Source organism: Daucus carota, chromosome 9 (genome assembly GCF_001625215.2).
Source record: "Daucus carota subsp. sativus chromosome 9, DH1 v3.0, whole genome shotgun sequence".
NCBI lineage: Eukaryota > Viridiplantae > Streptophyta > Magnoliopsida > Apiales > Apiaceae > Daucus > Daucus carota.
In genome coordinates this window covers 15,637,934-15,652,526 of record NC_030389.2, presented here as the reverse complement: position 1 = coordinate 15,652,526, position 14,593 = coordinate 15,637,934, and the positions used below count along the sequence as shown (strand labels likewise).

Here is a 14,593-nt window from a genome sequence, read left to right as displayed (position 1 = left end):
ATTCTTCAAAAATATGAGACCGATCTACCACGTTAATATCATTTAAGGACCCGAGTAATCCAAAAAAAAAAAAGCAAGCCAAATCCACAAGTCTTTTAAAGATATAGCTTCTAATATAATAGTTGGTTCATGAACATGACCTGTGTACATATCTTGCCAGCCAGCTAGACAGTTCTTCCACTTCGAATGCATACAATCAATACTACCCAACATTTCGGGAAAGCCTCATTGTCCATTCTCTGCTAGTAATCTAGACACGTCTTCAGTATTTGGGCATCTGAGATATTCGGATCCGAAGACTTCAACAATTGATTTAAAAAATCTTCTTAGAATCTCTATTGTTGTACTCTCACCAATTCGAACATAATCATCAACAGCATCAGCTGTTGTTCCATATGCAAGCATCCTAAATGCAGCTGTCACTTTCTGAAGTGAAGACATACCACGAATTTCCATAGCATCAGTTGGTTGAGTAAAATAATTGTCATGAGCTGTAACTGCTTTTTCAATTCGCATAAAAAATGATTCACGCATCCGAAATTTTCGACGAAATTCTGTATCTCTATATGAAGGCGTATTAGAAAAATAATCACGATACAGTCTAGCATGACCTTCTTCTCTATTGCGATCAATTACACGATGATTCATGGTTGAACCACCATGATACGAGATAGAATTTACTCTTTCACGCTGATTATGAAGGTAAGTCGCACTCATTCTCATCCTTGTTTGGTGCTCTTCTTCTTCTGCATTCATAATATCAAGAATGAATCGTGTAGTATTGTCCATTACAAAAGAGTATTTTAGATATGTGAATGGATTTGAGTTTATCTGTTTATCAATAGTGTTTAATTCTCAATTAGGGCTTCTCCTTTCGATCCACCTTTTTGTAACAATTCTTAGTGGTACCCCCGTGTATGAGTTGGATCTCTTTGCAGGACTTCTCTGCGGAACTTAAGACCATGCTATAACATTCTCGAGAGTCTGCTTGGCATTCCCGCACACATCCTACTCCATTTGGGGTTGGGAATTTCATCGAAAGGTGATAGATTGAGGTAACGACCCGCATTTTTTTTAGAATTGGTCTGCACAGGATCCCGTTGTAGGAAATGTCCTCATTCACTATCATGAATTCTGCAACCTGGGTGGTAGCCAACGGTACCATCCCAAGGGTGATGGGCAAACTCACCCTTCCAAAAATCTGGACAACGTTTCCTATGAAGCCATATAATTCATTATGGCAAGCCATCATTGTCCTTATCTGCCATTTTCATCTTTTAATATGTGTTGTAAGCTAGGATGTTGACAGAGCTTTCGTTATCCACGAGAAGCCTGTGCACATTGATATTTTCAACTACCGCCGTCACCACCAGGGCATCACCGTGGGGATGGTGAACTGTGCATGTGTCCTCCTCGGTAAAGGTTATATCCATGGGTTCTCCCCTGAACAATTTGGGAGTTCACTCAGATAGGTTGCACACATTGGTTAGGGGTTGCCCATGGGCCTCCGGCACATATCTCCTCATAGCACTCCTTCCCTGGCCTCCGACAAACGCTCCTCCAATGATAGTTCGCACACTGCCAGCCCTGGTGTTACGCCTGGCCCCTTGATCATTCGCCTTGTTGGCCTTCTTGTCCTTGTATTTTTTGGCCACAAATTCTGTCAAATATCCACTCCCGATGAGATCCTCTATGTGATCCTTGAGGTGCACACATTCTGTAGTGTCATGCTCGTTCAGGTCGTGAAAGGCACAATACCTGCCTTGGTCTTTCTTCCCCAGAGGGCCACTTCGGAAAGGCTTCCTGAAAAGCCTAGCCTTTTCTCCAACCTCGAAAATGTGCTCAACGGAGGCTGTACGAGGCCTGTATTCGATATATTGAGGGTCCCGGGGTTTCCTTGGAGTTAGCCTTGATTTGTCGAAGCCTTGCGTGCTGGTTGCATTCACCGAGATGGGTGAAGTCTTGCCATCACGGGTTGAAGGCTTCTCACCAGCTGGCCTTGTGTAGGGGTTCCTTTTATAGGCGCCCCTCTTTTCAGGGTTGTAAGATCTATCTCTTTTTCTTTTCCAGCTATTGCGGCTTTTAGATTTTGACTCCATCTTCAGCTTAGCTAGAGATTCTTCAATGACCTTGTAGGGCTCGGCCCTAGCAAAGAAGTCAGCCAGGGTTTCGGGTTCCAGTCCTTGCAATTCCATCCAGAAATTTGTTCCAGGCCTCACACCAACTATTAGGAAATTTTTTAGGGTTTCCTTCGAGGTCGGCCTGACACAAGGTACCTTAGAGTTAAAGCGCTTGAAGCATTCCCTTAGCGTTTCGTTTTCCTTCTACTTGATGTTAGCCAACGTTTTAGCAGGTGGGGCATATGTAACGGATGCCCTGAATTGTCCCACAAACTGCTCGTTCATCTGCCTCCAAGAATTAATGGAATTTGCGGGAAGCCTCTTAAACCAGTGGTGAGCGTCGTCCTTGAGAATTGCAGCCAACAAGCGACATTTTGTGAGGTCCGGGATCTGGTAAACCTCCATTTCGGAGTCAAACCGGCTTAGGTACTCCACTGGGTCCGTGGTTCCGTTAAATCTCAAGTCGCCTACCCCTTGTAGATACGTGGCAAGGGTGACTCCCTAACCCTTTTGGTGAAGGGAGACTTCATGGTAAGCTCGGATTTTGAATTCTTATCCGCCTTCACCTTCTTTAAATCCTCCAGTAGCTGTTCCATTTTGAATTTGTCATCCCCATCGCAGAGTGCAACCTCATAGTCATCTCCATAGACCTGTCCCTTTTTCTTGTTAACTTTTTCATCATTATGAGACCCTGAACTCTTCTCCTAGTCGTGAATCGAGATCACCTTCGAAGGCCTGCGGTTATTGTCCTGCGACCCAGCCTCATACGGGGGCTTTTCCCTTCTTTGGCTGGGAGGATCCTTGGATTGCGAACCTTCGGGTTTATCCCCATGAGGGGTCTTGTTGTCAAGCCTGTGCCGCAAGTCTTGCTCGGTTAGTTTCCTTCCTATGCGATCAAATAAACTTATACCGGCAGCTGTGAGCGCTCTTCATCATTTTCTCCTGGATCAGCCTCCCTTTCGGGGTTGTCACCTTCTTTTCTACTGCCTTCTCCATCAAAATTCAGCTTGGTGGGCGTAACGATTTTCGCCCTTTTCGACCTTGCTGATTTTTTCTTCAACGAGGTGATTTTTCTACTCATCTGCTTCATTTTTGCCTGCATTTGTTCACGTGTCAATTCCCCGCTCGTAGTACCGCCAGTGCCTTTGGTAATTTCCTCCGGCGTATTGGGATTTTCTCGATTTTCGTGAATGTCTGACATCTCTCCTCTCTAAGATTAGTCATCCCCTCCTTATAGCGCCAAAAAGTGTTGTGAGAGGAATTGATACAACACCCCCAAAATTATGTGTCACAATAATAGGGATATTTTTTACAAATATGTAAATCACGGATAGCTTGTCGGGGCTACCGTTAACGAGAAATATGGAAAAACAGTTGTGTTTAAGGACTGAACTCGCAAAAGTCCAAACAAAGAGGCCATAATAATTGAATTTTGTCCGGCTAATGCCCGGAAAAAGTGTCAGGAAGGTTACACGTGCCTCTCTTTAGACTGTATAACTTGTGAATCCGAATCTCTTTGCAAGGTGTGTTAGGTCCAATCAGACGTAGAAAGGGGGGTTGAATACGTCTATACCAATTTCTTCGATTAATTCGATTGCGGAATAATTCTTTTTAAGTCCTTTTAAATCAATCATAGTCACACAACTCCAGCAAGTCGGGGAATATTCTTGTATTAGAAATAATCCTCGGGTGCTACAAATTCCAACACGTATGTCGGCTACAGAGACTACAACCACTCAAATACAAACTCTCGATTATCTCGATATTCTAACTTAGCTCTCGAGAATGTGTATAGTGTGTGCACTTACAAAGTGTATAGTTAGTTTCAAATGAAACTACAAAGATCTATTTATAGGCTTCAACATCTAACCATGGTTAATGAGTTCATCCTGGACGAATTCAAATTAACCGTGGTTAGTTAATTTGAATTGGCGCCAGGAACTAACTCAAATGTCCGAATCTGCGCCAGTATATATAAATATGTATATATATAGTACCAAAAACTTGCGCCAAGGCAAGTGAATTTGCGCTTGAGTTTGCGCCCAGGGAACTTGCGCATAAATCAAATAATCAAATAATCATATAAGATCATGCAAATTACATAAATCATGGCAAATAATTAAAACTAATTATCAGATAAATATGTAAATTACTGGATGCTCTTTGTAAATTCACAAGTCCTGAAAATATGGATATTTAAAAACTTGTGAACTTACGAACAAATTGTAGTTATTTCTTGTCTAATTAATTAGACATATTTAACATCCAAAGTTCACCAACCATCCTAGAGAAAGTGGATTCGTCTAGTGGTTTAGTGAAGATGTCTGCAATTTGTTGATTCGTAGGTACGAAGTGTAACTCTACTGTTCTATTCATGACATGCTCTCGAAGAAAATGATACCTGATATCAATGTGTTTTGTCCTGGTGTGTTGAACAGGATTGTTGGCAATGGCAATGGCACTCGTGTTATCACATGGAATCGGAATTTTATCCAACATGAGTCCATAATCTTGTAGTTGATTCCCCATCCACAAGATTTGAGCACAGCAACTTCCAGCAGCTATGTACTCAGCTTTCGCTGTTGACGTAGATACAAAGTGTTGCTTCTTGCTATACCATGACACCAACCTTCCTCCAAGAAACTGACTGCTTCCTGAAGTACTTTTCCTATCAATCTTACATCCTGCAAAGTCATAATCTGTATAGCCAATTAGATTTAAACCAATATCTTTAGGGTACCATATCCCTAGATTGGGGGTTCCCTTAAGATATCTAAGAATACGCTTAACACCTATAAGATGAGACTCTTTAGGATCAGCCTGAAATCTAGCACATAAACAAGTTGCGAACATAATATTCGGTCTACTAACAGTTAAGTACAAGAGAGAGCCAATCATACCTCGATACTTGGTGATGTCAACTGTTAGGTCCTGGAACGATTGTAGAAGGGGGGGTTGAATACAATCGTCACTAAAAATAATCGCGGCGGAATAAATCTGATTGGAATGTAACTTGTTAATCAGATTAAGATTAATTAATATAACAATGTTTTAAGTCGTTATATAATTAATATGGTTCGTTTTAATGTCCACTAGTTCGTAGAATAAATTTGACAGAAAGTATTCTAACTCGGTGGAACAAAACAACCGAATGATCAAAGCACAATAAACTGTGGTTTTAACGAATAGCAAGTTTAGCACAACTTGAAAGCTTACAAGCACTTTGAACAAGAACAAATGAATGGGGGGAGGCCATATTTATAGGCAAATCCCATGAACTAGGCAAGACAATGGTGCAAAGACAATCTAGTGGTGGCTAAGACAATTTAGCACTTTGTCTTGCCAAAACAAGCAAGGCAAGACAACTTAAGCTAAGGCAAGACAATGAAATGGGAAGGTAAGACAATCTAATGAGAAGGTAAGACAATCTCAAGGATTGTCTTTCCTTCTGTTGGAAGGAAAAGGAAGAGGTAAGACAATCATAGTTATTGTCTTACCTTGTTGATTTAACAAGACAAAGCCTTGGATTGTCTTTCCTTTTGATTAAACATTTAGACAATCCTTTAGATTGTCTTTCCTTGTAGTTTTCCAAGTAGACAATCAAATAGATTGTCTTTCCTTATGTTTTACAAGTAGACAATCCATTTTCCCTTTAATTAATTAACCAATTAATATTCACTTAATTATTTTAAATGCATAAATTCATAAATTAAATTAATTCGAGATAGAATTAATTTAATAAATAAATTACACATCCAATATAATTATTTTGAGAAGTGAAATAAATAATTAGATAATCAATTATCCCTTTTCTTCTTCTTCAGAGTCTTCAGTCTTCTGTAAACAATTAAGATCTTCGACTTGAATGAACGGCCACTTTCTTTTGACGTAGAATATTTAATCTGATGAGCTGATACACAAATGTACTGTCTGGTTCATCTGTAACTAGCTCAATTAAATATTCCTTGTCATTTAAACACTGAAGCTGTGACTTGTTCGTCGATTCTTCGTCTTCTTAGTTCTTCTTCTTCATTTGTTGACTCAATATGGAATCTTCTGAATAAATAAAGTATTGAAACTTTATACCTTCTGATCTTCTGGACGTGCTACAAAAGATTATTTGTGCACTGAGGCTTGATCATATTAATGAACTTCTTCCAGTGGTTTGCAGCAGCATCCTGAAATTCTTCTGACATAAAATCTTCAATAAATCATTTGACGTTCTTCGTACGGATTCCGGATAACAGTACTTGCTATTTACTTGCTTTCTTATCAGAGTTGAGTTGATTCCTCTTAATTACAAATAGGCTTAACATATGCCTTTCAATCTCCCCCTATTTGTTTGTTAACATAACATGCAAATTATCGAGAGGATAACTCAACTAACTGATAAGACAAAGGATTAAACATTGAAAGATAAATAGCAAAAGTTTCTGGTATTCATTAAACATTTACCAGATTCAAACATAATAAGTAGATTACAAAAGGGGTGTTCTTTTAGAACATATGTTACAATACCCTATATAATCTAAGTATCAACTTCTCCTTCTTCAGTATCAGAACTGTGAAGAATAGGAGTTGAAGGTTCTTCCCTGGATGGCTGAGCAGCAGTAGTGGCTTCAGCACGTTTCTTCCTTTCATTAGCCAGAGCCAGTTGGTGCATAACTTCCAAATCCACAGGGTCCTCCTGAAAGTCAGCAGGCTGAGTCTTTGTGACTTGCTTCATCTTCCTTGTATATTTGGAAATACCATTCCGAAGACAGTAGTCAGCTATAACTTTATCAGCATCAGCCTTCTCTTTCGAAGCGAATCCCTTGGTTCTCAGGAGAGTAGATGCAAGGATCAGTTGGTTCACCGGGTACTTTGGGAAGGACTCATCATTCAGATACAAGGTGTTTATGACGTCGTCATTGATGAACTTCAGACAGTAAGGATTCTTGACAATCTGAGGGCTATTGAAATCAGCATGTTCCATCAGCTTGTCTCGAAGGAGTTCATTCAAATTAGAGCTTCGCTTGACTTTGTTACGAAGCACCCAGAGCTCAGTTACTGTAAATGACTTTAAGAATTCAACTGAGAGTCTGAATGTCCCGTTTCTCCTTGTGTATATGATGAGTTCCCATTGATCTAGCAGATTCCTGACTGCAACAGTAATGTACCACAACTCCAGAGAAAGGGCATGCATGAATAAATCCTCATCAGGGTTTATCTCCCTTAGATCATAGATAAGAGACATGAACTTCCTGTCATCGAAGGGTTCCCTCTGAGGTCCATTGAAAATTCTGCGAGCAATGTCCCAACTCTTACCAACTTTATGCTTCACATCAAGATTCTTCTGCACACAGGCAGCATCATAGATCTTTTGCTTTTCCTTCTTGATTTCCTCTTCTGTGATGAGCTTGTCCTCTCGAAGCTTTTGAAAGTCCCTGAGCTTTCTCTTCCTAGCTTCATTTTCCAACTTGAACTTTTTCACCAACTCTTCATGTTCAAGATCTACAGCCTCCTCTTCAGTCTGGAACACATAATCTTCATCAAATGCACCATCTTCGTGATTCTGGCAGTAAATGGCATCAAACACATCATCATCATCCATTTCCTTAGGAAAGGCATCATAATTGTCTTCCTGTTGATGCATGGGTTGCTTGCCTTTTGACTTTTCAGATTCTCTGCCAGGTGCAGAATCAGAAGTGTTGGTGTTTGTATTCCCTTTGTTACTTTGATTGGAGCTGTTTCCTTTGTCTTCTCCTCCCTTGTCTCTATTCTCCCCCTTAGTTGAGGGATCCTCTCCGGAGGTTGGAGCATCAGACTTGGAGTTCCTGAGAAGTTGATCCAGTTTGCTGTCGATCTCATCAAATTTAGACATGTAGAGCTCATGGTTGGATCTCATTTCGACAGTCAAACTCTGGATATCAGCTCTAAGCTCATCCCTGTAAGAACTGGATGGCTCCTCCTCTACTTTCTTCTCTAAGGTGACCAGTTGTGCACCTTTCAATTTCTCATTCTCCGCAATCATTCGGGCAAGTTCAGCTTGTAACTTAGCAATTTGTTCCTCAAATGGAGCTGTGTTAGTGTGTGCACTCACCTGACGTACACTCAAAGCTGTTTCACTAGCCTCACGTGCATGTGTATCGCTCGGTGTTTGCCTTTCATCACTCGATTCACTCATAGCTCCAGATGTACCTGTGTATACTACCAATGTTCCCTGAAATGGGTTCAAAGGTAGTGGAGGAACAAATTGTCCTCCGGAAGCCAGTGACGGCAAATCTACTTGCACATTTCCAAGCAGTTCCTGATCATAAAAGAAAGTGTAATCTGAAAAGTTTTCATTTAACATGTTTTGAAAAACTGACCATAGTAAGCATCCACGTAGATAAAACATTTTTGATACCAATTTTGAACAATAAGGTTTAAATTTGGTAAACAGTGGGTGTCTCACAAAAACATTCTGCACGTGTATCACTCGACACTCAAAATATCTATCAGTTTATGGGTAAAGGGGTCACTCATAAATTCTGTAAGTGTTTCACTCCACACAAATCTTGCACTTCCATAGATGGTGTGATGTCCCTGCAATTTTAAGATCACCTTTGCCTCCTCATGGAAGGTCATTGGTGGTGCAATGGGAGTTCGTAATTCCCAGTCCTCGTTAGACTCGTCGGATAAATCCAAGTCATAGTCCACAAGTTGCCAACTACTTTCAGAGAGTAGCAAATCCTTTAAAGGATCCAGAGTTTGATTCTGGGAGGGTAGACAATAGGCCTTTCAATAGCATGAAACCTATGTTTCCCTCAGATACCTGTTAAGGCACTTGATCCTTAGAAGAATCCTCTACCAGAGTAGATTGCCTTTCACCTTCAAGGGTGAAAGATCCCTTAGGGGATCCGGAAATGTTCCTTCCGGGAGGGTAGACAAGGACGTTTTAGATGGCAACATGTCCAAGTTTCCCTCGGATGCCTATGAAGGCACTTGGTTCAATTAAGAACCAGCAATTCCAGTGTCTATCCCTGATATTGACGACAAAGTTATTGCAACCGTCAATTACTTGAATATTTACAAACCACATAAATATTCACAAATATTAGTATTCACAACATAGATACCAATAAGATATACTTTACAAGCATGCAACAAACTTAAAATAGAAATAAATATATAAAATCGATTTTTGATTTCTTTCAAGAGAAAACATTTTGCAATTAAAATCAAAAATCTATAATAAAAAAGAATATTATATATTACACAAATATTTCGTAAAGTTCAACTTTAATTAAATATAAATACTTATGAACTTAACTTTAATTCATAAAAATGAATTAACTTAAATTCAAATATTTATGCTTAATTAATTTTGAAAAATACAAAATAAATACAAATAATTATCTAAATGCTTAGAGAATAATACAGGGGAGTAATCAGGCATTTAGAAAATTACAGGTAATTACATAGACATGCATAATTACACAGATAATTATCAAATAATATACAGACAATCATATAAAATCTAATAAAATACCTATAAATACACAGAAAATTCACAAAATTATATAAAAATATATAAGGCATATTAAAAATATATACAATGAGAATCATGTCATATTTAACATCCCTAGCTCACAAACCAACTTAGAGAAAGTGGATTCATCAAGTGGTTTAGTGAAGATGTCAACGATTTGATCAGCCGTGGACACAAAATGTAACACCACTGTACCATTCATGACATGTTCTCGAATAAAATGATACCTGATATCTATGTGCTTGGTTCTGGAATGTTGAACCGGATTGTTGGAAATGGCTATGGCACTTGTGTTGTCACAAAATATTGGAATTTTGTCGACAGAAATCCCATAATCATTCAATTGGTTTCTGATCCACAGTATCTGAGCACAACAGCTTCCAGCAGCTATATACTCAGCTTCAGCAGTAGAAGTAGACACTGAATGCTGCTTCTTGCTGTACCAGGAAACCAACCGACGTCCTAGAAATTGACAGCTTCCAGACGTACTTTTCCTATCAATCCTGCATCCTGCATAATCAGAATCTGTATAGCCGGTTAAGTCAAAACCAGTATTCTTAGGGTACCAAATACCTAAACCAGGTGTACCCTTAAGATATCTAAAGATTCTTTTGACGGCTATAAGATGTGATTCTTTAGGATCAGCTTGGAACCTAGCACACAAACATGTTGCAAACATAATATCTGGCCTACTAGCAGTGAGATAGAGTAAAGAGCCAATCATACCTCGATAGCTTGAGATATCAACTTTCTTACCAGATTTATCCTGGTCAAGCTTTGTGGCAGTGGCCATGGGTGTCTTTGCCGGAGAAGAGTCTTCTAGATTGTACTTTCGCAGAAGATCTCTTACATACTTTGACTGGCAAATGAAGATGCCATCTTCCTTTTGGCTTACTTGAAGACCAAGAAAGTAGGACAGCTCACCCATCATACTCATTTCATAATTGCTCTGCATTAACTTAGCAAACCTCTTGCACAAGTTATCGTTAGTAGAACCAAATATAATATCATCAACATATATTTGAACAAATATCATATTATTATCATGCAATTTGTAAAAGAGAGTTTTGTCTATGACACCTCTAGTGAAATTGTTTTCAATTAAAAATTCAGAGAGAGTGTCATACCATGTCCTTGGTGACTGCTTGAGCCCATAGACAGCTTTGAATAAGAAGTAAACAAAATCAGCAAATTCTGGATTTTCAAAGCCAGGGGGCTGTTCCAGATATACTTCTTCTTCTAGCTTTCCATTCAGAAATGCACTCTTCACATCCATCTGATAAACTTTGAAGTTGGAATGTGCAGCAAATGCAAGGAATATTCTGATGGCTTCAAGACGAGCAACTGGAGCATAGGTTTCATCATAATCAATTCCTTCTTCTTGAGAATAACCCTTTGCGACCAGTCTGGCTTTGTTTCTTACAACAATGCCATCACCATCTAACTTGTTACGGAAGACCCATCTAGCTCCAATTATAGACTTTCCTTTTGGCCTTGGAACTAGGGCCCAGACTTCTTGTCTCTCAAATTGATTGAGTTCTTCTTGCATGGCAAGAACTCAATCAGGATCAGCAAGTGCTTCATCTATTTTCTTTGGTTCTAATTGTGAAAGAAAACCAGAGAATAGACATTCATTCGTCGTAGCACTTCTAGTCCTTACACCAACATCAGGATCACCAATTATAAGATCAAAGGGATGATCTCTGCTCCAAATCCTTTCCCTTGGAAGTTGTGTCCTAGATGATTCAGCTGTATTGTCAGTAAGCTGATGTGTCTGACTAGTTGATCCACCAGCTCCCCCTGAGTTGTTGCCAGGTTGACTTGATGATCCACCACTAGCATCAGTGGAATCTCCAGTATTATTGCCATTTCCTCCACCATTGCCTGGATCATTATCATCATTGTTGTCATCACCTGTTGCAACCTCAGGTGGCACATCATCATCTGAATCAGAATCTGGATAGTTGTCAAACTTCAGAGATTCAGATGGATCAGCAGATTGTATACTTGGAAGTTTAGTGTCATCAAATGTAACATTGACACTAACTTTCACTGACAGAGTATCAATTACAAAGACTCTATAAGCATTATTAGTAGAACCAACAAAAATTGCTTCAGATGCCTTTGGTTCAAACTTGTTCAAGTTCTCTTCTCCATCTTTGAGAACATAACACTTGGCTCCAAAGACATGAAGATGTTTGACATATGGTTTCTTGTTGTTATACAGCTGAAATGGAGTTTTCATATGATCCTTATTGATCAAAGTTCTATTCTGGGTATAGCAGGCAGTAGACACAGCTTCAGCCCAAAAGTACAGAGGAAGCTTTGCTTCAGCAATCATTGTCCTTGCAGCTTCAATCAATGTACGATTCTTTCTTTCGACGACTCCATTCTGCTGTGGAGTCCTTGGTGCTGAATACTGCCTTCTAATTCCCTTTTCAGAGTAAAAGTTGATTAGAGTTTGATTCTTGAATTTTGTGCCATTATCTGACCTTACAGCTTTCACTGGCACACCCTTATCCAATTCAACTAACTTTATATGATCAATCACTGTCAACGGAGTTTCATCCTTAGAAGTAAGGAAGTAAACCCAAGTAAATTTCGAGAAGTCATCCACAATAACCAAGGCATATCTTCCTCCATCAATTGATGCAACATTTACGGGGCCAAACAAATCCATATGCAGTAAATGAAGTGGATCTGTAATGGTATTGATGGTCTTGCCTTTGTGAGATGCTCTCTTCGCTTTTCCTTTCTGACAAGCTTCACAGAGATCATCAGTTGAGAATTCCAAGGAAGGCAAACCTCTCACTAGATCTCTCTTGACTAGAGAGTTCATGGTTTTGAAGTTGAGGTGTGAGAGTTTCTTATGCCATAACCAACTATCTTCAGTAGACGCTTTAGCGTAGAAACAGTGAACTTCGTTTCCTGGTCCTGAAGATAAATCAGCTACGTATATGTTGCCTTTCCTTACGCCACATAGTGAAGAACGCTTATCCTTGATATGTTTGATGATACATATCTCCTTTTCAAAGTGAACATAATATCCTTTGTCACAAAATTGACTGACACTCAGGAGATTATGTTGAAGTCCTTCAACTAAAGAAACATCCTCTATGATGATTCTTCCAATTTTGTACTTGCCATATCCCACAGTACGACCTTTGCTATTATCAGCAAAACTGACTGTTGGGCCAGCTCCTTCTCTTATGTCTTCCAGCAGGGATCTATTGCCATTCATGTGCATTGACGTTCCACTGTCAAGCACCCAAGTAACTCGAATCACTCCACTGGCACCCTGCACAAGACAACTTGATTAGACATTCTTTGGGACCCACACTTGATTGGGTCCAGCAGACTTGAAGAATTGATTTCTATCAGGTAATACAACAGAGCCTCTTGGACTGATATTTGGCTCACTCTTGACTGAACTTACTTCCTTAACAACAGCCTTATAAACATTGGTTTTAGGCTTTGGAACATAAGTCTCCTTTCTCACATGAGTAGGACTAGCAGTCTTTGATCTAGCATGCTTGTAGTTTGTGTGTTGTCTAGGTGATGTGTTTTCATTTTTAGCATGCAAATTTTTAAAATAAGCAGACATCAAATTGAAAGCACAAGTCATACAATTATCAACACTACAAGATTTATGACATGCATCAAAAACAGGAGCAACAGGCATATCAGTCATAGTAGCAGGAACATCAATAGATTCTACTCTAACCTTGTTAACAGATTTAAAGTTCTCAGTAGAATGACATCTATTGTCTCTGTTCTTACTATTCACAAAGTTATTGGGCTTGTTGAATTTAGTTCTCTCAGAGTTGACACCTAAACCAGCTTTAGGCAACCTAACATTGCCTTTCACTTTGATTGGTTTCAGTGATGTCAGGATCTCATCTCTATTCACATTACTCTCTTTCATCTTAAGATCTTCCTGTTTGAGTTCATATCTAATGACAACAGGAGTTTCTAACAGAGGTTCAGCTTCTGAGGATTTAAACAAAGGTTTAGGGGAATCTTTCAAAACAAAAGGAATCCCTCTCTCCTCAGCACTCTTCTTAAAAGGAGTAATGTTACTAGCCTTACCTACAGATTTGTTATAGTCAAAACCTATTCCAACAGTTCTCTTGATCTCTTGTTTATCATTAAGCTCTTTGACTATAGTGGAGGCATCCTTAAAGGCTTTACATTTCACTTTCTCTTCGTCTAGCTGAAGTCTTAAAGCAATCTCACCTTTCTCTAGAACTCTGACTTTAGCACATTGTAATCCTAAATCCATAGTCAGTTGTTCTATTTTAGGTTTTAATACTTTCATCTCATTCATCTTATAAGCATGAATTTCTAAGACTAAAGTATTAATTTTAAGATTGGCAGCTTTCATCTTTTTAATAGCATCATCTCTTTCAAGTCCTAATTGCATAAAAAGTTTAGGGCATGTAGGATCTACCTGAAAGCTTCCAACAGGAGGAGGTGAAGATGATCCAGCATTAGCCATGAGAGCAACATTCCCTATCTGCTCTTCTTCATCACTGTCTGTATCATCCCAGCTTTTCCCTTCTGCCAGATAAGACTTGCTTTTGAAACTTTGATTTCCAGAAGCACCCTGATGCTTTCTCACTAGTGCATCATACTTCTGCTTCAGCTCGTCGTACGAATCCTTTCTCTTTCCTTGAACCTTGGGCTGTTTGCATTCAGTTGCAAAGTGTCCCGGTTCACCACAATTGAAACATTTAAATTTGCTTCGATCCACCACCCCAGTCTTGTATCCTCCTTTGCTCGTAGAAGATGAATAACCTCCTTTTTGAAACCTGTTGGCAGTAGGTTTGTACTTGTAGGAGGAATTCTTCCTGAATCTCATGTTTCCAAACTTCTTGGCAAACAGTGATAGAGATTGATCTTCTAACTGTTCAAGCTCTTCCATTGTATAGAACTCTTCGTCACCACTGGAAGAAGCAGT

The 14,593-nt window shown here is 39.3% G+C and overlaps 2 protein-coding genes across 2 annotated transcripts; both read right to left on the bottom strand.

The window, feature by feature from the left end:
• Window positions 1–225: 225 nt before the first annotated feature.
• On the bottom strand, window positions 226–789 carry LOC108203780 (uncharacterized). The gene has a single exon (XM_017372948.1). The coding sequence runs from the start codon at window positions 787–789 to the stop codon at window positions 226–228; it is 564 nt and encodes a 187-aa protein (XP_017228437.1).
• A 671-nt stretch (window positions 790–1,460) lies between these two features.
• On the bottom strand, window positions 1,461–2,525 carry LOC108203781 (uncharacterized). Its single transcript, XM_017372949.1, has 2 exons — window positions 2,344–2,525; window positions 1,461–2,262 (listed from the first exon to the last, which is right to left on the bottom strand). The coding sequence occupies exons 1-2, from the start codon at window positions 2,523–2,525 to the stop codon at window positions 1,461–1,463; spliced, it is 984 nt and encodes a 327-aa protein (XP_017228438.1).
• Window positions 2,526–14,593: the final 12,068 nt, after the last annotated feature.